Source organism: Neopelma chrysocephalum, unplaced genomic scaffold, assembly GCF_003984885.1.
Source record: "Neopelma chrysocephalum unplaced genomic scaffold, ASM398488v2 Primary Assembly neopelma1_26, whole genome shotgun sequence".
Classification (NCBI taxonomy): Eukaryota; Metazoa; Chordata; class Aves; order Passeriformes; family Pipridae; genus Neopelma; species Neopelma chrysocephalum.
The window spans coordinates 1,767,080-1,794,399 of NW_020897695.1; the positions used below are offsets into that span (position 1 = coordinate 1,767,080).

Below are 27,320 nucleotides of genomic sequence, written 5' to 3' on the forward strand. Positions count from 1 at the left end.
GAAGCTACTGAGCTATGTTTACCTTTCTCCTCAGTGGTGACAAGGTTGACAACCATCCTGAACCCGAATATTTTTTGTGATGGGAAGAGGTGTGACTCCTCATTGAGGCAGCTATGCTGGCAGAAATTTGTACTGAGGTATAGTCCAAATAAGGTCTTTGGAAGTCATTAAAACCTGAATTTTCCATGTAATCAGACAGAACTTTGAAAACATGGGGAGTTTTGCCTTCCAGCCTGATTCTTCACTGCCTTACATTTTCAGAGTTATTGACCCTTTACCAGTTTGTTCTAGATTCCTATCAAGTCTAAACTGAGTTAGAAAAGTGATTAATTTTATTTTTTGGTAGGGAGGGCATTAAGAGTAGCTAAGTGGATCAAGTGAAGAGTCTAATGCTATACTCAGTGTGGTTCTTGCATTCAGATTTTTAACTCTCAATAAGATTCACCTTTACCTTTATAGCTGCATGTAGACCTTTCTCATGTCTAAGGGTTTTATTTGTGTAGGTATTAATAAAGCATTCTTTGTTTAAAAGGTATATGAGGAGAATTTCACTTTGTACCAGCATAATAAAAATATGCTATAATCACTTCCAAACAAATTATGAGAAACTGTTAAAAAACTAGTAGACTTAACCTTATATTACTTTGCCAACGCACCTCTCAATAAACTCTATTGTTACAGACATGACCACTGTTTCCTTACTATAGTTTTTACATTGCTTTTGTACAGAACATGCTTTTGCAGACAAATAAAATTCCTGAGATTAGGAAGGAATCTCTGCTCACATCATTAACATTGATAGAACTGACATTAGTAGTTTAGTACCTCTAAGGTAGTGAGTATCAGAAGGAAGTTTTTGTGGGACTAGATGGTGCAGGACTACCATACTGCAGAGCATTTGCAGAAGGGAGGAAATTATATCAATAGTGTTTCCGTGTTTTTTATTTTCTCCAAAATGCCTTCTAAGCCTTAGTAGGCTTATAGTAAAGTTAGTGCCTTTTATTGAAAATAACTTTGCATTCATAGAAGTTTATCTCACTATAAATTAGGCCTTCCTAGTCAATTTTGGCTTGTGTGTTTATTTCTTTGCCAACCTAATCACATTCTTCCCACACAAAATGAAGAAAAAAAACTTTGTCAACTTCAAAATACATTTAAGTAAAAAGCCATGAAAGCTTTTACTTATATTAAAATCCAGGACAAAAATGTTGGTTATTTTTCCAACAAAGCAGCATGATCTCCTAACTCACACCTAATAGTGTGTTTCATAAAGATTTGTATTTGATGACTTCTGAAATTGTTAACTAGTTAAAATGCAAATAAACTATTATTTGTATAACTTGGTTCTACAAATCATTATTTTTTTCCTTGTGTTAAGAAGGATACATACATCATTTGAGTGCATAGAACCTGTACTTTTTAAACTAAAATGCTTTTAGGTAATGTGAATAAAGTCTAAAATTGTCTATAAACATAAATTTGTTAGATATTTTTATCTTGATGTGCCAAAAAAGCTTTCCAGAAATCAGTGATTACACTGCAAACATACCACAAAGGAGAACTGTTAACAAGTATGCCTTTGCCAGTGCTAGGAAGATTGCCAACATTTAATTGGCTTTAAAGTTTTGTTCTATCAATGGTGTATTGTATCTTAAAACCAATAATGCCAACCTTATGATTAAGGCATTAAATGGGATCTCAAAATATTGGACTGATTATGGCAGGGAGGAACTATTTTCTGAAGAAAAACTTGCTAGCCTACTTGTTCTAGTGTAGATAAAATTTGGTTTGTACAACACACCAAAAAGACAAGTATAAAAATTGTATATGATAATGACAAGTAGTAAACATATAACTGGTACATGTCTGTTTTCACTGGTAGATCTTACAGTACTTTGAAAAAATCCCAGTATAGATATCATTGTAAGAACTGGTCTTTTAGCTGCCAAACCCACTTAAGTCATTGTTGCTACCCAAACCTAGTTATACCTGGAGATCCCCCCACTCAGTCCAGTCAGTTGCCTTTTGACAGCTTCCTGTACTGGACCTGTGAAATGAGCAGGATTTTAAAAAAATCCCCACTGCATTTGTCCCAGCTGTTCATCCCCATCCTTGCATTACAATTTACGTCTCTCTTAGGTATGCTGATAGATAGGACTGTTGTTAACCCACATCCTTTAGCTCATCTGTTTTAGTGCTCCAACAAATGCTTGCACTGGCATACTGGTCCTCATGAAGGAGGGACTGACTGGGCCATGCTGGAATGAATGAGTGGGACAGAAAGTTCTTAAATCGGCTCCTAAAATACTGAGTATTAGTAATCTAAAACCATATTCTTGGTCATGGGAAAACTAATGAGGTTCCCAGTGTCACACAACATGCCAGTGACAGAAAAGGAAAATGCAACTTTCTTGACTCTCATTATCATATTACAATGTCATACTGATTACCTTTATTACCATGTTCATTGAGCCATTGCCCTGCTATTATTAACATATTGTTACCATGTCATCTTGCTTTGTAGACTGCTGCTGGCATATTTTTGCAGGATCTGAGAAATGTAGGGAAAAAGTACTTCTGCACTGCATAGTCCTGTATCCCTGTACCCCAGCTTGTTAGATCTTCAAAAACTTGTATATATTTACTTATATATTGTGCCAATGAATGCATAGTGATGTCATAAATCTAATCCTTTGTGTTTAAGTGACTGAGATTTATTTTCTTACCCTGTAAGAAGTATGTGTAAACCTTAGGTGTGCTCCATAATATTTGTGATGTAACATGGATATTAAAACACAAGAACTTGTCAGAGCATTTGTAATACATAAAGAATCTCCTATTAATGTACCACATCAATAGGTAGGTAGTTTTCTAATTGTTGGTATATTGTGCCCACTCAGTTCCAGGACATGTAAAGAAACATAAACAAACATTTAAATAAACAGAAAATAATGTAAAGAAGGCTATACTTTTCCTTCTTAGTGTTGAAAATATGGCCATCTTATTTTCATTTAAAGGTCTCACCTAAAAAGACAAAGCAAATAATTAAAAAAAAAAAACCACAACCCTACAAACACAGAACATTTACAGTATTTTTTGTCAATTTGCATTTGAGATTTAAGATATTTTTTCCCTTTATAAGGAACCTCTGAAAGCAAGGGAAACATATGGACTCTGCCAAATTATGCTAAGGGTATCTAGATTCACCTCAGAGCCTGCCTCTGACTTTAACTCCATTGACATAAGATAATTACATTTGATAAGAAGTTTTGTATTTTTAAAAAATTTTCTGTTACTTTAAAGAGATTTCCTTGTCAGGACATGGAGTTTTATAGTCTGGGTTAATAACTAACACAATTTCCACTGAATTTAGCAAGTGTTACAGGCATAGTACGCCTGTAAAATGGGACCCTCATTGCAGAGTGATATTTAAATTCAGCATTAACACTACTTAATGTAGCCAAAAGAAACTACAGTGGATGCAAGAGCACATTTGAGACTTGCATCAAAATGCATTGGCAGCCAAACCTACCATGTTCCATTCCTCCTTCTAACCTTTCATCTCGCATTTCTTGTGTTTACTTCTCTGCATTGGAGAGTTGTCATAATGTTTGTAAAATGCAATAAAAGCACAGTGGAGCTCCTCAGGAATCCCTGAGCTGCAAATACTTGGAGCTGGGAAAGCATTCCAGAGAAATATCCCTACATATTTCCTCTCTGACTGGTCACTGTCTGGAGACAGACTACTGGGCTAGAGGGACTTTTGAGTCCAACATAATGTAACATTCTTCATGCTTGTAAATATTGGAGTTGGTATTCTCAGGGCAGCGTTCATTTCTTAGCTGTGTGCATTTTGCTGGATAACTAACTGGAACACATAAGCAGCAATGCAAGTGGTTATTTTTGCCTACAGAAAAAACCCTTGTGTAACTGGACCTGCTTTATTTCTTGCTGTATCATATTATATATTCTGCAGCAGTATGTAATTTAGTAATCAACCTTGAGCTAAATATGTGCAATATTTGGAATATTGCATATGCCTAACGGGAAGCAAATTCCAGGCTTCTGTGGGAATGTAGTGCCCTGGGGGAATATAGAAGCTTTGTTTTGGTATGAAGACTTACTGTTTGTTTTGTCAGAATCATTTGTATACTGTAGTTTGGAAAGCAGTTGCATCTCACTGGGACATCAGATGAATGTTAGAATGGGCAGGTTATTGCAGGGTATCAGTGCATACTTATTTGTACTAATCGATACCAATTCAGTTCAGTACTAGAGTTTTTGCCCTCTTTTTAGCTCTGATAAATCCCATTAGGAAGTTTAGGCTAGACTGTGCTGTCTGGGTTTCTCAGAGGAGCTGGAAAGATTCAAGTACCCATCTTCTAAAAGAATTCAACAGTCCTCATCAGAATCCCATGCAAGTAGAATGAAATTGAGATATGTTATCTAGCTGAATTTCTGGAAAATACTATGGATTTTCCAAAGCCCCTGAAGAGATTTAACTCCAAGAACTTGTCCTTTTAAGCATTTTGCTAAATGGAATGTGTTGCAGTTCTGGTTATGAGCAACTTCAACCACTGCTATCTTTTATAAATAAGTAGGATATTTTATGTGGGTCACTGCATATAGGTTGTACCATGAACGATATAGAATTGTTTCATTTGGAGAGCTGACAAAAAAAATTAAAGTGTAAGTTACCTGTAGAGCATCCCGTAGCAATTTGGGCTTGGTTTCATTTTTGTGTTTTAGCTGCAAAAGATTCTTTTAATGAATTTAGAATCTAGCAATGTTTATTAAATAGCTTATTTTTATAAGCTTATTTCACATGACATAGAAATGTGATCAGGAGGATGATTTTGGTTCAGATTTAGATGAACAGCTTCTGTAAAAGCAGCGAAAGAAGGAAACAAATTCCAAAAGAAGTATTGCTACATATGATAGATATTTGGTATTAGTCATGTAATTTTATTTTTACTTCTACCTGCAATGCACTACATATAGAACATACTGGTTTATGTGGTAATTGCACAAAACGGTCACTCAACGCCCTTCTGCCAGTTATGGGGTACTGACATAGGAAAAAAAAGTGAATATGGTAGGGCAACAGGGAAAAACAATGTGGAAAAGCTACATGATATGTTGATCTTAAAACTAAGAAGTCCAAATAAGGATTAGGTAATTGTTTCCCAGGAAAAAAATGCATGCATATAAAACAGAAAAAAAGGGGTTTTTTCAACCAACATGTGTTTATCAGTCTAAAATCAATAACTTCACATTACTCTGATAAAATCCCAAACTAACCTCCTTATGACATAGAAAGAGGAAACCTGGAACTAACTCAGTCCTTGGTTTTCCCTGCATCAAAGTGTAAACCACATTGCTTCAGAAACATTTTCTTTGTGTGGCATGCTCCTGAGCAAAGTCTTGACTTTGCCAAATGAAAGGTGATCCCACTCCTATTGGCATTCTTAAGAGTTTGTTCCTGATTTTAGAGAAACCGACATAAGGTCCCCAGAGGAGCAAGGTGCATTCCTCATCACTGGCTTGCTGGAAGAATTAGTACCAGGAACCTACTGCAGATCAAGAGAGCAATTAACTAACTTTTGACAAAGTGACACTGTTACTAGAGTAATATAAATCAACAGAAAAGAACGAGCTTTTATTTTCTACACTTCTGCCCTACGGAAAATTTTAAATAAATACACTTCGTGTAACATTTAAGAGTTCTAAATACAAATCGCACATTTGGTTTAAGTCCAGCACTGTAATTTCACCATAGAGAATGCATGCCTATGGAATAACTTGTTTATTATTAACATTGTTTTAAATCTCTGTTGTATATTAATGCATTTCCCTACGGAATTTAAAAAGTAATGTGATTTTTGTTGTCTGAGCTCGGAGATAAATTAAGAGCTACCAGTATTAATCATTAGTACCACTGGTAATAATAAAAATAACAATACCAACACTAATAAGAAATGAATTTACTCTGGATATCTTGAATATAACAAAATATAACTGAAATGCAAATCTGGTCTGTTGTGCCTGCCTTTTGATATCTGATAAATTCCAGGAAAAGATGCACAAGAAAAAACATCACGACAAACTTTCAAAATCCAGAGTTGATTTAGCAAACCCAGTTTTCTGAGTCAGATTTCCTCATTGTTATTATTTCTGTAAAACTGACATAGCATGCCTGCTCATTTACACAAACTGATGCTTTTATTTACAAATAAGATGGAATAAAAAAAATTTCCATGACTGGTTTGTTTGAAAGAAAAGTACTTTTTGAATGTTTTGGGTTTTTTCCCCAGTAGTACATTATCTTCACTAAATATTAAATCGAACTTTGGTTTGTTACAATTAAAAATTAACATAAATGTATCATTATCACTAGACTAATATAATCCTATTATCATTTTATTAGATAAACAGTGACAATGTTGTGTTTGTAATAGCCTTTAGAGATACAATAAATCTAGTAGGGGAATGTCAGCCTGGTCCAAGACAGATTAAATGTAGAGAACTGGAATATGTTCCCAGTAAACAAACACTTTGAGGTCAGGAGGTCATACTTGCTCAGCTGTTCTTCATAAGCCCTATTGGAAATAACTTTCATACCATCACTGAATATGTTCCATGCTACCTAATAATACCAAAGTCTGAGTACAGTTGTGATATAAATGATTTCTAAGTGAAATATGGAGTGTAAAACGATCAAAACCCAACAGGAAAACCAATATGTAAATGGAAAATCAGGATGATGTTAGACATTCAATGAGTGCAATTCATAAGATTTTTTTCTCTTTTGTGGGAGAAAACTCATCCCACTTGAAAGCTTGTTCCCATTGACAAATGAGCTGATTTGGCCTCAGCAACCTTGTGATTAATGTGACAAAAATTAAGACTAACTGTATTTGAATTTGGAAAATGACTAGGAAGAATATTCAGTCAATGAACTCTGCCTTGCCAGTTGAGTAATTGCAGCAGAATGAGGACCACAAGTCAACAAAGGTCTGGGAAGGAGAGAGAACTACAGATTGAATTTGCTTTTGGCATCTCTCCTATCAGGCAGAAAAATGCCTGGATTCTGGGAATGCTAAAATAAAGATATCAATGTGTGGTTTATGATGGGTGAAGTTCTCAAAAACTATTAAGATAACTTGGTGTTTTTCAGACATACATCTATCAACCAGTTTTATGGAAAAGCTGCACTACTTCAAGGCTGTGTAAGTAACAGATACTGTTGACAAGCTCAGTCAGGCCTCAGTGGTAGCATCTAAGCAGACAGTTTCATAAAGCCTTACAAAGTCTTCTTCAGCACAGACACAGTATATTCAAAATATGCAGATATGCAGACCAAATGCTGCCTACTGACATATCCCAGCAAAGATAACAGAAATAAACACTGTAAAAACAGATTTTAACCATGGAGTTTGTGTACCAAACACTTATTACAGGCCTAACAGATCCTTTACCACATAGTGAACTAAAGCCATATGTCATGGATGTGACATTACTGTGTTTTCAAAAGACTAAGAATTGTTACCAATATTAATAATTTAAATTTTCTTTTGATTGAAAGATTCCAGTTCCAAAACACAACAACATGCAACCACACTTTGGACAACATTGCTAACTTGGCTACATTATAATATAAAATATTTATTAGCAAAAGGGAGAGCCACTTATTGAATATGTTTCTTTTTGTAGAAAGTTGTAGAAATGTAAGCACTGCAGTGTTCTGCCTTTACAAAAAAATTCCTTATACCAGGAAATTATTTTGGGAAATAAGAAAAGGTTTGAAAGCTGTGTGATAAAAATATATTTGCATTTCTAGATGGTGCTGAACAAATAAAACCAGAAAGACTACATTATTTTCTGTATGTAAATTTGCATAACAAATCCAACATATTTTTCTCTGTACAGTGTTAATAGACACAAAAGAATAACAAATCATCAGGGGGATGAATTAAAGATGAATTTTCATTTTAGCACTCTGCTTCCCAGTAATTGATTTGTATGTAATGTATGTAACAATATGGTCATTATTTTTTTCATAGAATTTAGAACTCATAATGTAGGAGGCAGTAGGAGAAGGTGAGAACCTAGACTCAAGATCTGTTGACCAAGAAGTTTCCTGTACAAAAAACACAAGAACTTTAGCATTAGTATGAGGACTCAGACATCTTTAAATTCTTTCAGAAAAATATATACCATTATGAGAAAATAGGAAAGCTGCCAAGCTTCTTGTAGATACAGTATACAGACACTTCTGTACTCTGTCAGTGGTGGCAGCCAGTGCTGGAGGGGGACCCAGAAGGGAATACAAGAAGCATGCTGTAGGCTGCTGTGGAAAGTGCCTTTCTACTTTCAGTCCCTCAAGGTTAACCGCTGTGCCCTGAGGTACAAGAATTTTCAAATCTCATTGCTTGTTTGTTTCCTGCCACATGCAGCTTTCCTGCCCCTGAAAACAAAATGTTGGCCATTTGGGAGCTTCCAATTGCTTTCAGATATCAAAGATAAAAGGCTGAGAAAAACAGTAAATCTCCTAAAGCATACCAAATGAAGATATTTACCTGTTCTATATCTGCTAAGATTTAAGTGACACCTACTCAGGGGTCATTTACATGCCGTTCTGTGTATACCAGTAAGAGGTACGCTAGAGGGAAAAAACCTTCTTGCAAACATCATAAATAAGAAATGAAACACTCCCCCAGACCTGGGTCTCCAGTGCACATATATTAATTACACACCAGAGGGTAAAGCCTTAGTATGTGCAAGCATTTAATTCATTATTTGCATTTATTAAAAACATTCCTTTTCACTTTAACAATACAGTAACCCAACAGTGAAATAACAGCAATTCAAATGTGGTCATTTACAGACATGCGGTTTCTTGTGCCCATTGTACAGTGCAGTGCTGCCAAGTCTCACACCTTAGGAGTAAGCTCCTGCTCTCTCCTCTGTCACACACGTGCATGCACACACATACAAAATTTACATGTCTGCTCTCACCTATACTCTTTTGGGAAAACCCACAAATTTCATCAATCTCACTCTACAGATTTAAAAATCCTGGCAGCTTTTGAATAGCTTTTCTTCATCAGCTGCAATTAACTGTTGGAAAAGAAATCCAAAATACACAGAGAGAAACTTTCTCCTTAATAGGAAATGTTAGCAATGGTATGGGATTTCTAATATGTTCCAAAGTTTTGCCACACCATCTTACTGGAAGGCCAAGTCTGCATGCCCTCTGATTAGATTTCCTTAAACGCTGGGCAATTCAGCGTTGTCAGCCATAACATAAAACATTATTTATAACTATTTAACTGTTTTAAGAGTATAGTTAATAGCTTTCTGTAACATGATCTTAAAGAAGTTGATTAAGTGTGCTTTACAACATGACCAGAAAGAGCTTCCGATTAGTGACATCAATATATATATTTTACATCTCACATGGCCCATACTTTCAAAGTTGGAAGTGTTGAAATAGGAGTCAAACCAAAATGAAATCAAATCATTAGAACTGAAGTGTTTCCTTACTACACTTCATCAATATCATCATGTCAGGCCAATAGGTTGAATATTCACAACATAAAGTACCTTTCTCTGGTAATAAACTCTAGAAATATATAATTTTTCTGTCAGTCATACAAAGCAAAGATAGGCCTCAGGAGGGGAATTCAGGGCTGGCTCCAAAACTCATCATAGGTTTGGTTCAGACTCTAACACAGAACATAAAAGGAAAAATTGTTAGGCTCTGGATCTGAGTAAAAGTTTGCATATATCCAATGTTAAACAGACAGGACAGGAACCCATTTATAATTTCAAGGCTCTAAATTACTAAAGGAGCTCACAGGTTTAGAACGATAGTGTAGTAATGAAAATAGTTAATGTTTTCCAAGCACCCAAGACTCTGTTCCCTGGGAGTCTGTAGTTGCCCTGCACTTCCTTAGGCAATTGTAGTTAATTGCTTACAGTTTTTATTCCTCATTCATCTCATGCCTGAAGAGGGACTAGTCTCATCCTGACAAAGTCTCAGTATAATTACAAAGCAGGGGAATTTTTATATCCCGGACTAAATGTCAAACTTCTTTGGGATCTAGTAATGTTCAAATGCAGTTACTGCATTCTCATACATTTTTACTTTATTTAATATTTCTATCAAAGCCACAATCATAATTTGCCATTGTATTTTTTTCCTCATATTTATGCACTTCAGAAATTAACATCCTATGAAGAGAGTTCTGCCAACTTTTTATTTCAAAATAAATACCCTGGTGAAATATATTTGACATGTATTCTTTGGGAATTGTACATATAGACACAAAAAAAGAGAGAACTGGGTTTTATTTTTCATCCTAAAGAAGAGAAGGCCTCAGGAAGACCCAACTGCTATCTACAACCAGCTAAGCAGAGGGTCTAAAAAAGATAGAACCGAACACTCTTCAGAGGTGCACAGTAAAAGAATAAGAGGCAAGAGAAAACTGGAACATGGGAAATTCCGATTTGATATAAAGAAACTTTTTTACAATTAGAGTTTGCAACCACTGAAAGAGGTCCTTTAGGTGACAGTGGAATGCCTCCATCCTTGGAGACGTTTAAAATGTGGCTGGGCAAGGCCCTGAGCAATGTGCTCCTTTGAGCTGCTCTGGACATCCCTTCCAACTGACATGGTTTTGATTATATGAAAAAATAAAGTATCATTAAAAAGATACTTGACATTCACCATTTTTCTTCTTTTTAAAATGCCCAAATATTTGCTAAACTTTGATACTACATGCTTAGAGTACAATTCTGGTACACATGAAAAGTGTACCATTTGTGGTAAAATACCAGTTTGAACAAAACCATTTTCCTGTTACTGAAATCAGTGGGGTTGGAAAGCTGAAAATCGAGCCAGAAGGAGATGGGATTATTGCCATCATACCCATAATAAGCTTTTCTAATGGAGTTTGTGTTAGCATTAGAGAATCTCACAAGGGTAAGGATTTGTTAGAAATGCTGATATCAAACTTTTTTTTTTTTGCTTTTAAATATTTTGAGGAGAATGTAGGGAAGGATAGAAAAATAATGTTTTGGGTTTTTTTTCCTACAAGTTTTCCAAAAGATTTATATCACATGGATGAATTTCATGAAATAGTAGCTGCTTAGAAAATCCAGACTTATTAAGGCACTCAACCATTAATTCTCAGAGCAACTGCAAGTTTCACCAGTTCCAGTCACATTTTTCCTGATTCAAATCTTTGTTTGCACAAGTACAAGCATATCGATTGTTATCCTGGGGTCACAGTGCACAACTTGTCCATTTGGGTCAAGTCCTTCATTTCTCAAAGAGGTGATAACAAAATGAGAAAAGGCGCTGCACTGTCTTTCTGTAAAATATCTATAAATTGTAGAGGGATAACATAGCATACAAACACATACATGAGAACACTTATTAAACAATTTATTTTAGTAAGAAATAATAATTTGAATAATTGAAGAAATATTTTTGTATTTTGTATATATTATAACTACTACATATATGTGGTTGAGATATAGAGTTTAAAAATACATTTTCATGAAAATTATGGATATAAGTACTAGAAAAGGTAAGATTATTCTTGATTTATTTGTTCTAATATTTACACTGTACGTGACAACCAGCATATGTAGTTTGTTTTTTCCATATGCATTAAGCAACAGAAATAATAACTCAATACTGAATTATAAGTGACCCATAACTACCTTTTTTGACCGAATGAACATTTTTTAAGTGAACATGGAAATACCTCAAGTTTCTTAAAAAATCTGGTATGGGGGAGAAGTCTTAAAAATCAGGAAACAGAGTTAGTTTGTTTGGGTTTTTTTATACCAGGCACTCACTGTAGAAACTTTGTTAGCTGCCAAAGAAAATATTTATTTCAAATTTCTCATCATATTCCCATAAACTTGCATTATAATGGCTTTAAATGAAAGCAAAACTACTTAGTCTCACCAACATTGATATTGCCCAGCTAGTGACTGTAAACCGTGAGTTCTTCCTAAGTCCCAGCCCACATGAGAACAGTGCCTTGTGATTCTTAGACAGCCCTTTATCATGTCATACAGAGCAAAGAGCAGTGAAGAGAAGAAATGGGGGGATGAGATAAGAAGAAATAGCTCTTCCTACCTCCTTAGAAATATTTATTGCTTTTCTGAACAACATATTGGTTTCATTTTCCACTACAAAAATTCATCTAGTCTTACAGGAGAGATTGCTATACATCCACTTCTTGTGTCTTCTAAAATGGTCAGTTAGTACTACACAGGAAAGTAATTGTTTTCCAGGGGAAAATTAATTATATGGATGATATAAGAGATTACTAATTGTGGCTACAAATCAAAGGATTACTTAGTAACCTGTGATATACCAGAAGACATAAGACTGTTTTCAGAAACAAGAAGTACAAGTACAATTAATAACCTCAATTACTTAAAAGAACAGTTTTGATGCTCCAGCTTAATTTCATTTCTGTTAGGACTGACCATGAAAAAACTGGTGAACCTGTCAAAAACCTTACTCAATAATTCTAATAATTAATCCTATAATAGAATATTAATTCTAGTAATAACACTGTTTCTCTCTACGTAACCCATTTGTTGAAAATACACACGAAAACATGTAAGAAAAGATAGCAACAAAAAGGTAAAGATGATCTTGGAGACGGTTTGTAGTGGCAACCAACACTGGGTGCACTGGGACAAGTCCCACATACCAGTGATGTTGGTTTTTATTCAGAACCGTGACTCTGGTAAGTGGTCTATGCGCTACTTTTGGACGAAAACTGAGTGAAGTCAGTGAAATAGTTGTGAGTGTAGTTGGAGGAGCCTTATTGCCCAAACCTTTTAAATCTAGACTGTTTTAAAACTATCAGATGTAATAAAAGGTAAAATTAATCCTGTCTAAACTTGTAGTAACTAAAGTGATTAAGGTGGTGGAGTCACTGTCCCTGGAGGCATTCAAGAAACAACTGGACGGGGCACTTAGTGCCACGGTCTAATTGACAAGGTAAGTAATCGGTCAAAGGCTGGACTCAATGATCTCAAGAGGTCTTGTCCAACTTAAACGATTCTGTGGTTCTGTGTTCTCTGAGTCGGTGTTATGAGTGATGTAATGTACTTTCATGGAGGTCCGCCAACGTACCCACGTAGAACCCTGCGTAAGCGTTTACGGTGGCTCTTATCTCACCCCTCCGTTGCCCTGGGAAGACCTGCAAAGGCTGGGAGATTAACAGAGGCTACTCACGAGGTGCGAGCACGCCCGTGTTTTAGAAGTGTGACGGAGGAGGAGATGACTTAATCGGGGCATGTGAGTGCGACAGAGGTGATGTTGTAATCATGGACATGCCGGGAGGGGACCTTGGGAGTGCTGTACGGAGGGAACAGCAGCACGACCCCGCACACCTGGGAACGCCGCCTTGCTCGGGCTCTCTCGCCCCCCGAGTGCGTGTGCCTTAGGGACAGGGGGAACAGTCAGAACAGGAGACAGCCGGAGGACCCTCCCGTCTCCAGCCGGATCTCCGCCGGATCCCGCCCCGCGCAGGCAGGGCCGGGCTGGAAGTGACGCGGGCGGGCGGGCGGGGCTGCGCGGTACTGATGGCGGAGGCCCCATGTTGATGTCCCCGGCGCTCTCCGCGTCTCTCTAGGTAAGGGCGCTCCGGGGCCAGGCTGGGGGGGAACGGGCAGGGCTGACACGCTCTTTCGTCCCTGTCTCCGGCAGCCCCCGGAGCGGGTGGGGCCGTGAGGCCGCGGTTCTGCGCCACCGGCCCCCGCCAGCTCTGCGGGCCGGCCGCGGTCGGGAGGGGAGCGGCGGGGCCGGGCTGCGGGAGGCGGCGGGGCTCCCCTTCCTGCGGGGAAGGCGAAGGCCCGGAGCAAAGGTGATCGAGGCGGGCAAGTGAGGCCGCGCCCGCCGCTGACGGAGCAATGGCGGGGAAGGGGCGGAAGGTGGCCGGGGCAGGTCGGGGCCGGGGGTCAGGTGCCCGGGACCGCGGCCGGAGGACTCCCGGGGAGGCTGACTGGGGCGGTGCGGCTCGTCCTGCTGCTGCTCCTCTTGCCCGACGAGCTTTTCCTCTTTTTGGCCGTTCTTTTCGCTGCGTAAAACCAAACGCGTCGCTCAGCCTCCCCGTAGGAAGCGCTTGTCATGTCGGTAATGAAGCCAGTGCGTAGCTCTCCCTCCTTCTCCTCCTCCTCTCCTGTTTCCTAACCGGTAGCAGTGAGTTAAGCAGGCAAGCAAGCACGCAGCATCGCCCTAAACTATTCTTGAACTGTAAGTAGATCTCAGCATCACCTAAGCTCTGGGGATTTTCCTGCTAGGCAACAGTAATCCCAGATGACTGTGCTGGTCTGCACAAGTTCAGATTTGTGAACAGTTCTGCTTTGGGCTTGGAAGCCAGCCTCCCTTTACTGGTTCCACTAAAGAACTTCCAGAGGTTCCAGTGCTACTCAGCAGTGGCAGCTGGCAACTGGTGTGCAGAAATGAGTATATTTTTTTCTTTTTTTTCCCCCCGGTAGTGTGTGCTTAGGCTAAACTATACAATCTTAAAAATAGATTTATTAAAAAAAATCAATTGTTTTTGTTATTAATGCTTTGCTAACCATTTTTGTGCTTATTCTGGCTGGTGAAAACTGAAGCACTATTTCATGTTAGTGTTATTTGGCTAATTTACTGAATTACTAAAAATGAATTAATTTGTTGCACTTGGAAATAAGTAAGGTTATTCTGCTTCTTTTAGAACGGTAGAAACTGCTGCTGCATACTGTTTATAGTTCGGAGTGGATTTGAGAGCTGTCTTGAATATAATACTCTGTTTTGAGATGTGTGGGAGCTTTCACAGTTTTCCTATGCTGTAAAATTTGCTACTCTCTTCTGGACTCTGAAGCTACCAACTGATAGGAATTACGTGTATCCTATTTTCTCTAGAAAACTGTCTTTTGATCTCTACTCAGTTTCTGACTTGTGTAAGTTCTTGTTTTTCCTTTGTATCTGTTCATCTTCACAAGCTTGGCATTTTATCTTATAACCTGTGTTGTGGAGTGTACAAAATTGTTTTTTATTTAACATCTGATACATTGAAATAATGTCATGGGTGCCTGTATGTACTTAATGTGTTCCACTAAATTGGGCAGTATTAAGCTTAAATATTGAGGGCTTACAACTGAAAACCCCCTCTATTTACTTTACTTTTTCCTTGTTTTGAATGATGAATATCTATTTACTTCAGAGCGCATTTTATTTCAGAAAACACAGGGTCTTTGCAACTTATTTTTTAATTGGTGAAATTGTAAAAGGCTCTAGGAAATACACACACAGCTTTTAATCTTTGAACTGCTTGAGACTTGCAGTGCCCTATCCCCTTTTGGTTTTGTTTTCCACATGTATCTTCAATGAAAGTAATATGTTGTGTCTCACACCTGGCAGTTACTTCTTTCAAAATGTGAATTTGCTTGGTCAGTATAAAATTACTTTTAACATCAATTGCAAGAATAGGATGGCTCGTCTTTCTAGAAATGTTAGATACATAAGGCCCAAATCCTCCTAATAGGAAATGTTTTGACAGAATTGTGATTGTACTTGGAAATCAGATGCTTGAAACTTCTCAGTTGCCCGTATTCTATTTGTGGCAGATATTGCCGAATCTGAGGAAAGGATGTTCTTGTTCTGCTGGTGAAGCATCTTGTGTTGCTGTAATTTGTAGCACTGTGTATCCTGAATGAGGTGGTGAATGGAAAGCATGATTAAAAGCTTTTGCAGTCCCAACTGGTTAGTGTTAATCCGTCAAACTGCATGCATACCTCAGTGTTCCTGCTATCAATGCAGTCCATTGTTTATGGAAATGAAGCCGAACGCGTGGAGCTGAGAGCGTATGTGTTACAGTGAGAATAGTAAAAGATGCTCATGGACTGCTGAACGGTGGCAGGAGAAGTCTTTTGAAGAAGAAGTAGGGAAAAAAGCCAACCCAAACAAACCCCTCCTGTTTAGATAAACTTTCTTGTCTTTAAAAAACATCTTAAAATGGAACTTTGATACTTCTACTGAGAGGGGAAGAAAAACTTCATATATAAAAATCCTGTGAAAAGCACCGAGCACTATGGATTCAGAGAAAAATTTAAAGCAGGGAAACTACAGAAGTTTTGTTTCTCCTTCTCTACCATGTGTAGAACCATTAAGAATCTCTCATTGAGTTAGAACTCTGCTTTGTTTTCCCACCACTGCTTTTATTTTCCACTTTTTGCCACTGTATCTGAGATAGAATACTGGGGGCATTCAGCTAAGCAGCGGTTTCTCTCCATCTTGATGTCATTGCTGAAATGACTACTCTTTTATTCTGAGAGGTGATTGTTTTGGAATGATGCTGAGTCAGTGCACTTTGGTGAATTTAGTCTATAGCTATCTGTTTTTGGAACAGGGGAACCAATTGTTAGGTCTTTCTGTCTTGTGTATTTCAACTAGATTAATTTTTGTAATTTAACTGATTTTTCCACTATGTTGAAGTAGCAACTTCTACAATTTCATTACAGATCAATCATGTCATCCTTTCAAGAAGTTCCGTCTTCAACTAACACTTTGCAGACTTCCAATTTTGCACATGTGATTTTTCAAAATGTGGCGAAAAGTTATCTTCCAAACACACATCTTGAATGTCACTACACTCTAACCCAGTTTATCCATCCTCATCAAAAAGATTGGGTTGGCATTTTCAAGGTAAGTGAAGCTTGTTCTATTGCTATTTTTCAAATGTTTGCCCACTCTGTTACTGGTTAAAAAAAATAAATCCCAACTACATAAAAGCTCTCTCATAAACTTTTAAGTTGAACATCACTTAAGTGGTGCGTTGATTAAGTGGTGTGTTAGAGAGTAAGTTTTGTAACAAAGATTAAACTGGAGCTCAAAACTGGAACTCAAAATGAGTATGCTTAAGATCAGCTGGAATAAAGGGAAGGTGTGATGTGGTGATGGTGTGCAGAATTAAATGGAGATGATTTGAGAAGAGGTGTGTGCTCACCGAGTGATATTGTGAAGAATATGAGACAGAGTTAGTGTGAAATGTGTGTGGAAAGAATGAAAACTAAGCTGGAGATATCCTGGTACACATCCCTGACTAATTGTTGTTGCTAGAGCAGGCTGAACGTTATAGATCACTAAACTTGTTCAAAACAGACTCTTGAAAAAGGCGGAGGGGTGAGGCCACCCCTCCAAAGGTATTTGGAGATATTTTTAAAGGTTAGTAAAGCTTCTCATTAGAAGAATGGGATTAAAAATTCATTAATTCTTATATCTACTTCTATTTAGGACCTTGATCTGTGTTTCTTTGTCAGTCTAGCTCCTAATAGATGATGTTTAAATTCTTTATTGTGTGGTTAATAGAAGTTTTGATTCAGCCTTTAAAGAAGTGATGCTTTGGCAGTGGAGAGGGCATAAAGGTGACAGACTAGTTTGATACTGGAGGACCTTTCCTGTAGAACTTTGTCCACTATTTAAGAATGTAAATGCTTGACTTCATTATAATCTACAGATTATCAATGCATTGTTGGTCTTTATTCAAGATAAATTACTCTTCTGCAATATAAAAGTACTGCACTCTATAGCAAAGCAGAAGCATTTTTAATGCTTTGTGCAGTGACTATAGTCACGAAGTTGTGCGAGGGAGGCATCAAGTTACAAGCAGGCACGTTTCTCTAGTGGGAAGGTTTTAAAAATATGTGTATATATATCTTGATTATTTGCAAATTTTTGCAGTTATTGTAACTGAGCACACCTGAGTATTTAGCTAATGGCACTAATGAAACTTCAAAAACAAGCTCTATCAAAACTTTAGAAGAGTGCTGTTCATATTACACATAAGCATCTTGAAATTATTTAAATGTAACTTTAGAAGTGAATGTAATGACTTCGTCTTTTGTTTTAAGTGAGGGGGTGTCATGGTTTGAGCAGGCCCAAAATCCAATTCTGATTCCTAGCCCCCCACCCACATCTCAACCCCATGTGAGATGGGTTTTCCAGACAAAAACACAAGACTCAATATGGGGGAAGGAATATATTACAAAGACTATACAAATAAATAAATACTATAATACACTGCATACAATCTTAACTCTATATCTATCTCTACCATGACAGTAATATTTACAATGGGCCAAATCTCTTCTCCCTCCAAATAAAAGTCCAGGAGAGAAGAAGAAGAAAAGACCCCTTCCAGTCTGTCAGCAGCAGGCTCTCTCTAGGCAGCAGGCTCTCTTTTTCTCTTCTAGGTAGCAGAAGCAGTTGCTGGCTCTCTGCCAGCACACACGAGGGGGTCTCCAAGCCCCTCGGCCCTCCGTCTTCAAACGGGGGTCTTTCCGTGGACTACGTAACCCCAGACAAGGTCGTTCCACCACGGTCATATCACGAAGCACGGGGGTCTTCGTGACAGTCTGGTATCTTCAGGGGAAATCAAGCCCCTGTGCAGAGCTCCCATGCTCTGCCTCAAAGATGGCTGCCAGCTTCTCTGAAGCTGGAGCAGGGGGGGCCAAGGTCACCCCCCACACACACACATTCCTTCGGCCGTCCTGGCTTATCTCTCAGGAGGCCATGAGCTTCCTAGCTCCTCTCAGCAGTGCATACTGCACTCCAAGACTCCTCTCAGTCCACCACCCCCTCCTCTTTCTCGGAGGGGTCTCTAGCGAGTTTGGGGGTTTTGGTTTATCCAGTTCTTACCCCGCGAAACTCTGTTCTTGCTGCTGGCTTGGTTCTCTTGTCCTGTTGCTGCTTTTCCTTCTCCTCAGACACCTCTGTGTCTGCCTTAGTTGCATACCGGCTTGTGTTGTTCCTTTTGGTCCTTATCAGTTGGCTCTTTGCCACTGCTCTTCGGACGCTGCTGTCTCCGCTGCTGCTCCGTCGCTGCTCCCAGCGTCTCCCACTTCTACTTACAGGGGAGAAAACTCCCCCAGTTCCTACCCGCAGGCACTCAGCCCAGCTTCAACACCATTCCGAGTCCCTGCAGCCCCCCAACCGGGGGCTGGGGGGGGCAAAGCCCCCTAAGGGGCCGGAGCCCCTTCTCCTCGTGGCCTCTACAACATGGCCACCTCTTCTTCTCACCACAAGAACCACTGCTTCTTTTCCGGTCTCCAGAGATATGTTTATATTTTGCAGGAGCACTGATTGGTCAAGCCCCAAGGGTCACCACCCCCTGGGGGTTACCACTTTCTTAGTTTCAGGGGGAAAACCTGGTTCAAACCACTACAGGGGGGCAATCAGACAGGACCCTGAAATTACTAAGTAGGAAAAATTAAAAAGAAGCATGAAACAGTTTTTTGGTGACTACATGTTTACAATGTACAGCTATCTGATTTCATCTTGACTGTGATGATAGCTTTCATAAACTGTTGAGGTATGAGTTTTTATTCTACTTTAACAGTGGCAGGTAATACAGCTTTGGCAGTCATTTGAGGAACATTTTGAACTGGCATAAGGTATTATCACTGCTGTCAGAAACATCTTTTACGCAGGGTGTCTTATTTCTTGTACTTCCTCTCCTTTACATGAAACAAGATCTTGTGTAATGAATCAAATCAGGGAATTGATTGAGGTTAAGACCAACGTTTTGTGACTGGATTTTTCAAGTGGAATTCCCCAACTGAATTTCCAGTTCACCTAGTTCTCATCAGCACAAGGGAAGGAAGCATTGTAAGATGGGAAAAGAATAAAAATGGCTTTCTTTTTGTGACTATGTCAGCTTATACAATGTATTATGGATATACTGACTTAGTATAGTTACAATACAGGGAGTTAAATGGAGCCAGCTGTCTGACTGTATCTGTTTCTAGAAATATGTATGTGTAATGTTTACAGTAAAATAAACTGTGAAAGTGTAGTTGTCTTGGGACAGATAATAGTCAGAAGTTGTACTATACTGTGATCTGAGTGTAAAAATGAGTGACTTCTAGAGAACTGATTGTTCATGGACAAATAACAAACCACCTGGAGGTGGCTTGAAAACTGATGAAAACGGGCAGGGGTTTTATAATTTACCTCTCTAAAACACGTATGAAGGATGAGAGGCATGTTTAGTGAAGTGATTCTGTGATTGAAAAAAGAAGGCAAAAGCAAATCTTGACTAATTATGAGAACAATAATTAATGACCCCACAAGGAAAGTGGGGCTTCTGTGAGAGAGCTCAAGATGTAGATTCACAGACTCTTCATGTAGAGGGAATAAAGTTCACCTTGTCTTTTTGAAGTGCATAAATTGCTTAGAAAACAAACCTATTTAAGCTTGTGTCACCTAACCTCTGCCTGAAATTGCACTGAAAGTAACTAGTGTCCTGATAGTGAATACTAGACAGAGGGAAAAGGCACCTAGTTTAAAATAAACAATAAAATCTCCCCCCCCCAAACAGTGGTGATTTCCGATTTGTACAGAAAATAAGTAAGGAATAAGGTTCTCCCTGCCCCCTGTGAACCTTGTGTTGTTTTTGGTTCTGATGTTGATTTTTGTTGAAGGGGACAGCTTCAATTGTATTCTGTCTTGATAGATAGATAAGAATTTTTTTGTTGAACTGAAAAAAATCTATAGGTACCTTTTTAGTGAATGGTTTTCATTTGCAAGTGCAAGTATGTTTCTTCAGCAATGATCACTTGATTGGTTATTTATATCCTTATATTATTGTTCCTGTTTTGCTAGTCCAGCTGTTAGCGCAGCTGCATCATGAAATGGATCAGCAGAGTGCTCTGTCAGGAAAATACAGCCCTTCCTCCATCAGCTTTTACCATCTTATTTCAAAACTGGTTTGGTTCTTTAGTTTGATTGCTGTGTGATGCAATGGGCAACTGTGCTGGCATCACTCTGATGGAAACATGAGGACTGGGAAGGTGTGTTGTAGATGGGTTATGGCTACTTTATTGGCATGGCTGCATCATGTAGAATGACAATTTAAGCTGCTTTTTCAAACTTTTCTTTGAATTATCTTCTGAAGAGCAGCCATGTTTTGCATGGCATCCATGTTTGCAACTTTTAAGTTGCAAAACTTAACAGATTCTACTAACTCCCCTGCATATGCTGTATATAAAATGTGATTTTTTTTCTTTTTGTTCCCGGTGTAAGTTGCTAAATGTTGAATTTCAGTAATGCTGAGCATAAGGCATTTTGTGGTGGTGGTCATGGGTTTAAAACTGTTCCCAAGAAAGTGTTCATAAACTGGAAGACTAATGTTGCATATTGGAGAATTATTTCAGATATACCCGTTTCCTTACAAACTAGATGTATCTAAATGAATACGCTAATTTTGGGATTGGACATCTGGCAAAAACTTGGAGATGTGGGAAGTTCTGAATATGCAGCTTTTATTATTTCTGTATATATTCATCCTTCTTTTTCTTACTTGTCCCCTATAGGAGGGGAATCAAAACTAGGTTTTGACTCAGTCTTCAAATCTGTTGTCTTTCATTGCACCTCTGATTTTTTTGCTTTTATGATGTTCTGGAGAGTTATCTGTAATCAAATGCGAGAAGATCTTGATCAGTTATGTCCTTACTTTTTACTGAGGGGGAAAAAGAAAAATGCTTTTTTTCAGAGGTCTAATTCAGAGGTTTAATAATTGGCATGCACATCCTGAGCCTGAGTCCCTGTTCATGTAGGGAAAACTAGAATTTGAGATCAACTTTCCTTCTACTGAGGGTTTCTATGCAGAAGAATCTGATGGTTCTGAGTGTGGAGTCAAAGGCAAGAAGACTTGCCATTCTCAATTGATTTAATAGGAGATCTGTACTCCCAGAGTGATCCAAGACCAGTATCCTCTCTTTGTCTCTGCTCATCTCTGATTAATTAAAATCTGGAGAGGTCTTGAGAGTCATCCAAATCTAAAAGAAAAAAATTAACTAATGTGTGCACTACATCTGGCAGCAAAAGTGGTCTGTCTGTAGGTAGTCCTAATTTCCGGCTAGGGAAGTCTACATATTGTGATATATTTCACAATAAAGGGAATAATCATATGGCTGAATGATATTTTTTGCATTATTAATGCATAATGTCCAGATTTGCAGAAGTGTTTGAAAAACCTGCTTGGTTGTTAGGAAGCAGTGCTTACCTCTGTCTAGAGCATATGTCTGCAAATAGAGCTGTCTGATGTTCGGTATATAAGAGAGGCAGGTTTTCTATCCATCTCAAAGGCACAAGGAAAGAATTCTGTGGGGACTATAAAGATATTGCATCAAAGGTGTAAGTGTTTGTGGGGTTGTATCATAATACTTTCTGCGTCTCTGAAGATGTAATTTTGCTGAGGCCAGCATGCTGGAATGACCTGTGGTATCAGCAGCAGGTAATCAGTCTTACATATCTTAAGCTAATGGTCTTTGGTCTTGCTGTGTCATTAATTAAGTATTCTATCAAAACTTTTGTATTCCTCAGTTCTAGCTGATACATTTTTCTAAGTAATCTACATTACCATTCCTCTAGGATGTTGACAAGTTGTAGACATGCTTTGGTGTTGACTGTCTCAGTGCACGCCTAGAGAAGAAAGGGAAATGTTTTATTTCTTACTGTCTATGTTTTTAATATCCATACCTTAAAAATTGTGATCTGATGTTCTGGTAACTTAACATATGGAAAAATTGAATAACCGGAATTGGGAAGATTTTAGTAACCTATTTGAACACAACGAGTGCCTGCTTGCTCTGAGAGAGGACTCAGTATTTAGTACATCGTACCTGAGCTACTGTTTGTGCATCAGCACAGTACCTGTGTCTACATACAACTTGGTTTCTCTCTTTTCAATGTCCTGATCTATAGCAGACCTCAGAATTCAATTGTCTGTGGTCAAAAACATTTGTAACAGTATTTGACTTTATATTTGATGTACACCTAAGGAATAGCTTGGTGTTTGTGTTTTATAAAGGCAATATGGATATGTCTTTGTATAGTACTCTGGGTTCTTTAGTCTCTTTTGGACTGCAAATAACGGTACAGCTTGTGTGAATCATTTCAATATCCTGATTCTGTTGTAGATTGATAACTAAAAAACCACAGCAATTACTTCCATATATTGAGATCACGTTATGAAGTGTAATACAACATCTGGATGTGTTACTGACCATATGCATATAGAAATACTATTTTTCTGGCACGGAATCGTCACTGAACAGCTGGCCATGATAGATACAAGAGTGTGCAGTGGACAGTATGTCCTGTTGTTAAAATAGTTGGGAATAGAATTATTGGAATTCAGAATGTTTTGAGAATTGCCATATTTGTGAACTAGAGTGATTCTGTTGGTTTCTGATTTACCTTCTTTGGAAGGACATGCAAATAATACTTAGCTTAAAAAAAAAAGATGTCAGTGGCAGCATATTTGCAGTTTCTATACTAGATGAAGAGAAAGATAATCTGGGTTTGTGTGATGTTACCTTTGACAAGAAATTCTGCCATTTTATTCCAAATGTCCTTAATTTTCTAAATATATTTGGTACAGTAGGTTTGTGTGCTCAGTCAGAAGGGGCATGACAAAGTAGGCAGTAGCTAGTAACAATTTTGAAGTAACAGACTGTGCTAATTTATTGTTCTCATGAGATGTGATAGTAAGGGAATAGTTCACTTAAACCCCACCCACCCTTTTTTAATACATTTTCATGCTTATCTCCTGAAGTAAACTGTAGCTTTTTTCTCTTTGATCTGCCATATCATTTCCTTGGACAGTCATTTACATATGTAGCAGGTTTTCTTTTAGAGAATTCATATTATTTCTATATTTATTTTGATTTATACCTAATAGAGAAAGTTGATCCTATGGTCTAGGCACGCGGTCAGTGTCATTTTGACACATTCCTCTGAACTAGGAGGTAGAAATACAACCAACAAGAGATGATCATAACTTAGGATCCTGATAGTACCTTGATATTGCAACAACTACCATATGTTTTCAACAGCCCAAGTTGAAAGATTGCCTGTATGTGTTTGTAACATTTAGCAGAGATGCCTTCTTGAGGTCTGGGAATAAGAGAACATCATAAGATTACAGGCTTTCACAAAGAGTCTAGAGTACTTTGCAGCCATCTTCTGCCCACGAATGTCTCAGCTTTAGGGCTCCTGTTGTATAATAAATTTTAATCTCAGTGTGAGTAGCGAGGTGATGTTTGAAGTGAGATCTTAAGTGTCTTGGTCTGAGGTAAGGGAAAGTTGCATGCATTATAAGGGGATCACAGACATACTAAAGACCTCTAGGGTTTAATTTTATTGTTTACTTATTTTGAAATGCCTGTGCCTGAATGTTGCTAAAATGTACTTAATACTTTAATAAGTATTTTTCCTCATGTCCAGGTTCTGAAATTTTTTTGTACAGTTTGATCCTTTCAGAACTGGCATCTAGATACCATTGTTTGCTGGTGATGCTTGTGTTCAAAAGTATATTGCATCAGTGAGGTGTCAGTGTTAACAGTTAACTCTCAGTAATTTTGCCTGGTATGAGCTTCACTGCCCCCAGATGTTTTAGCTTTCTCATCTGTTAGCTCAGAAGAGCTTGATTTTTGTACCTGCCTGTAGTGGATTGTTATATGCTACAGTAGCACAAGCACTACTGTGACTTTCAAGTAGTGTTACTTTAACTCAGGGTTATGGCCCAAAAGAGCCTGCTTGGAGAAATCACTTCCTTTGATAATGGGCCCAATGGCATTTTGCTTAGACACTTGTGTTATCTGTGGTTTGAGTCAAAATAACTGTTTCTTACTATGTGAAACATGTCAAGGCTTTTCACTTACTGTTGTCAGTAGCAATTATACTGTATAATGTACATCTAGAGCCTTATCTGTTGTCTGAAATTTTGCTTCTTTTGGAGTTAGCATATTGTCTTTTTGCAGTACTTTGGGTACTTTGCTAAATTACTTTCTCAGATATGTAATTTGCCTTCTGAATTACAAAAAAGGCATAATTTTTACTCTGATAAGCTTTGTGGTTGGGGTTGTGTGACCTTCCCCCCCACCCTTTTGCTTAATTGGGTTGTATTAGGTATTTAGAGTAAAGGCCCACTGATTATGCTGAAGTTGGTTCAGCTAAACAAGTGTTTCCTGGGTTTGGTGCTTTGTCCTGCTGATGTTGTATGGGTAGGTCAGGCACTGTTAATGCAGCAGAATGAACGCTGCTGTTCTTCCAACTGCATAGCAGCTTTCTGAGGTCAGGAAACAAAATGCCAAGTGAGCTTCCCTTGCAGTGGTCTTTTTTTAAAGCACTCTGTCTCGAGACTAAGTTAACTGACTTTACCAAGGCATTATAAAAGGAAAGAAATTTAACAAAATGCAAGAACAGAAAAGTGTTTATTTTCCATGTTAATCTGAAACTTAAGAAATTACAACAAAGTTTGAAATAACTTTTACACTGCAAACACTTCAGTTGCAAGGCAGAGCTTTCTTCTTAGAAAAGCTTACATTCTTTTTAAGAGGAATCAGAGGAGAGTTGGAGATAGAGTGAAATAAAATGGTTATTATTTTTCCTCAGTAATATATTTGGTAACTCATTGTTGCCATACAGACAGGCACTCTCTCCCCTGTCCCCACATTTATTTTCCTATGCAGCAAATTTTCTTCAAGCTATTTTGTTGAAAGTTACTGTGGGTGAAATGTAAATAGCGGAAAACTAATCCCACTGTGTGGCATTGCAGTAAGAAAGGGGCTTACATCTGTGGGGCAACATAGAAGAAGAAAAAACTTTCATGATGATTATATGGCTATTTGTTAGCATAAGGAAAACCTGTCTAGTGTGAGTATTATGGACAGTTGAGTTGTCCCTACTTGCCCAGCCAAATTGCAAAGTACTTGGTCCTGGACTCTTAACCTTTACCAGACTTCAGCTTTTCCACTGTGGCTGCAGTGTTGGTTTATATGACTGAAAAGTGTTTATTATTTCCTAAACTGAAATAAGCCTTTTTCCTAAAAAGTAGGAAATGGGAATATCATGAGTGGATTACTCTGTAATGGCCTGTTAAAGCTTTCCATTTTATGGAGGGAAAATTAAATAAAGTGAGGTTTCAGTTATACATTGTTTGTACATAATAGCCTAATCTGGATATGAAGCTTTTGTCGGATACATGATGTGTAGTCATGTTTTTGGTTTAAAAACATGGGTTTGAGAAGGTGAAAGTAGGATTTGGTTTCTGGATTATTAATCTGTTGGTTAACATCTGGAAGGAAAGCAAGAGTGTTGGCATTTATGCACAAGTTTCTAATTTAAAAATGTGTTTCAGAGTGGAGTTTGTGAGAACTAAATGTAGAGGAATGGAGAATATAAAAGAATGTGGTGAATGCTAGATCAGCAGATGCCTTATTTCCAATTCCAGTTATAAAATGGATTTTCTTCTTTCCGTTGGTTTAGGGAACTTATGTCATCTAAATCTTATGTCCTCTTTTGACTAAGAAATAAGAATGTTTGTGTTTTTTGAGTTTCTATCTCCGAGCAGAATGTTTTCAGAGTTTTCAATGAATTCCTTAAAAAGTAATGGTACCAGCACAGTCAATGGGATGACTGCTGTGCTGATCAGGTGAACACCATGATGAACTTGAGTTTATACTTCATAAGTCTTGCATGTAGTTTGACTGGTTATTCTCCTTTTTCTTCCTCTGAAATTCAGAAGGTTTTGTGTTGGAGTTCTTCTTTAATTTGCAATGTTTGTGTGCTTGAATGTGGATATTGTAATGTTTGCCATTGCCCATGCCAGGTTTTTAAGGACTAATGGACTTCTTGTACTCCACCTGGCTCAGAGAAAGTTTCCCAGTGTGTCCCATAGAAATTTCTTGTTTATTTAAGATTTCTGATGTTAAGAAAGTACTACTGTGCATTTGTTCCAGCTTTAGCACTTTGACTGGAACTTGGTTTCATTTTTGTAGTTGACTTTTTGTTGGCTGTATTGTGTTGGGGTTTTTTTTTTCCAGCTGGTGTGTGAAGTTAAGGTTTTAAAATTCTGTTTCACATTTTAATACATAACAATGGATTCTTCATTGCAAAATGGAACTGTTAACTTCACATGAGGCCTAAACAGGAATTAATTGTGGGTTTCCACATCTTAGCTCCTCCATGACAGTATATCCAGTTACTAATAAACTGTACCACACCTAGCTTTTGACAAGGGTTTTTGTTTTGGGGTTGGTTTTTTTTTTATTTTTTGGCAGTAGAATAAATCAGATATTCTTCTCCTTTACCATTATGCTGTTCTTAATATCCATTGCTTTACAGTAGTAGCTTTGGCTTTCCGTTTTACTTGCATGTATTTCAACCCTGTTGAAATATGCATCTTCAGAGGATAGAATCATAGAATAGCCTGGGTTGGAAGAGATGTTAA

General features: G+C 38.0%; 1 protein-coding gene across 6 annotated transcripts in view; it reads left to right on the forward strand.

Annotated features, from left to right (window-relative positions):
* The first annotated feature begins 13,220 nt into the window (after window positions 1–13,220).
* The window catches only part of TAX1BP1 (Tax1 binding protein 1), a 52,138-nt gene continuing 38,038 nt past the window's right edge, over window positions 13,221–27,320 (forward strand). For 4 of the 6 annotated variants that reach the window (XM_027675296.1, XM_027675299.1, XM_027675298.1 and 1 more), the window contains exons 1-2: window positions 13,540–13,673; window positions 16,546–16,729. In XM_027675296.1, coding sequence (XP_027531097.1) covers window positions 16,553–16,729 — 177 coding nt within the window. In that variant the 5' untranslated portion in view covers window positions 13,540–13,673; window positions 16,546–16,552. Of the gene's footprint in view, window positions 13,337–13,539; window positions 13,674–16,545; window positions 16,730–27,320 lie in introns of those variants that run through there. The other 2 variants (XM_027675297.1, XM_027675300.1) reach the window with 2 other exon arrangements.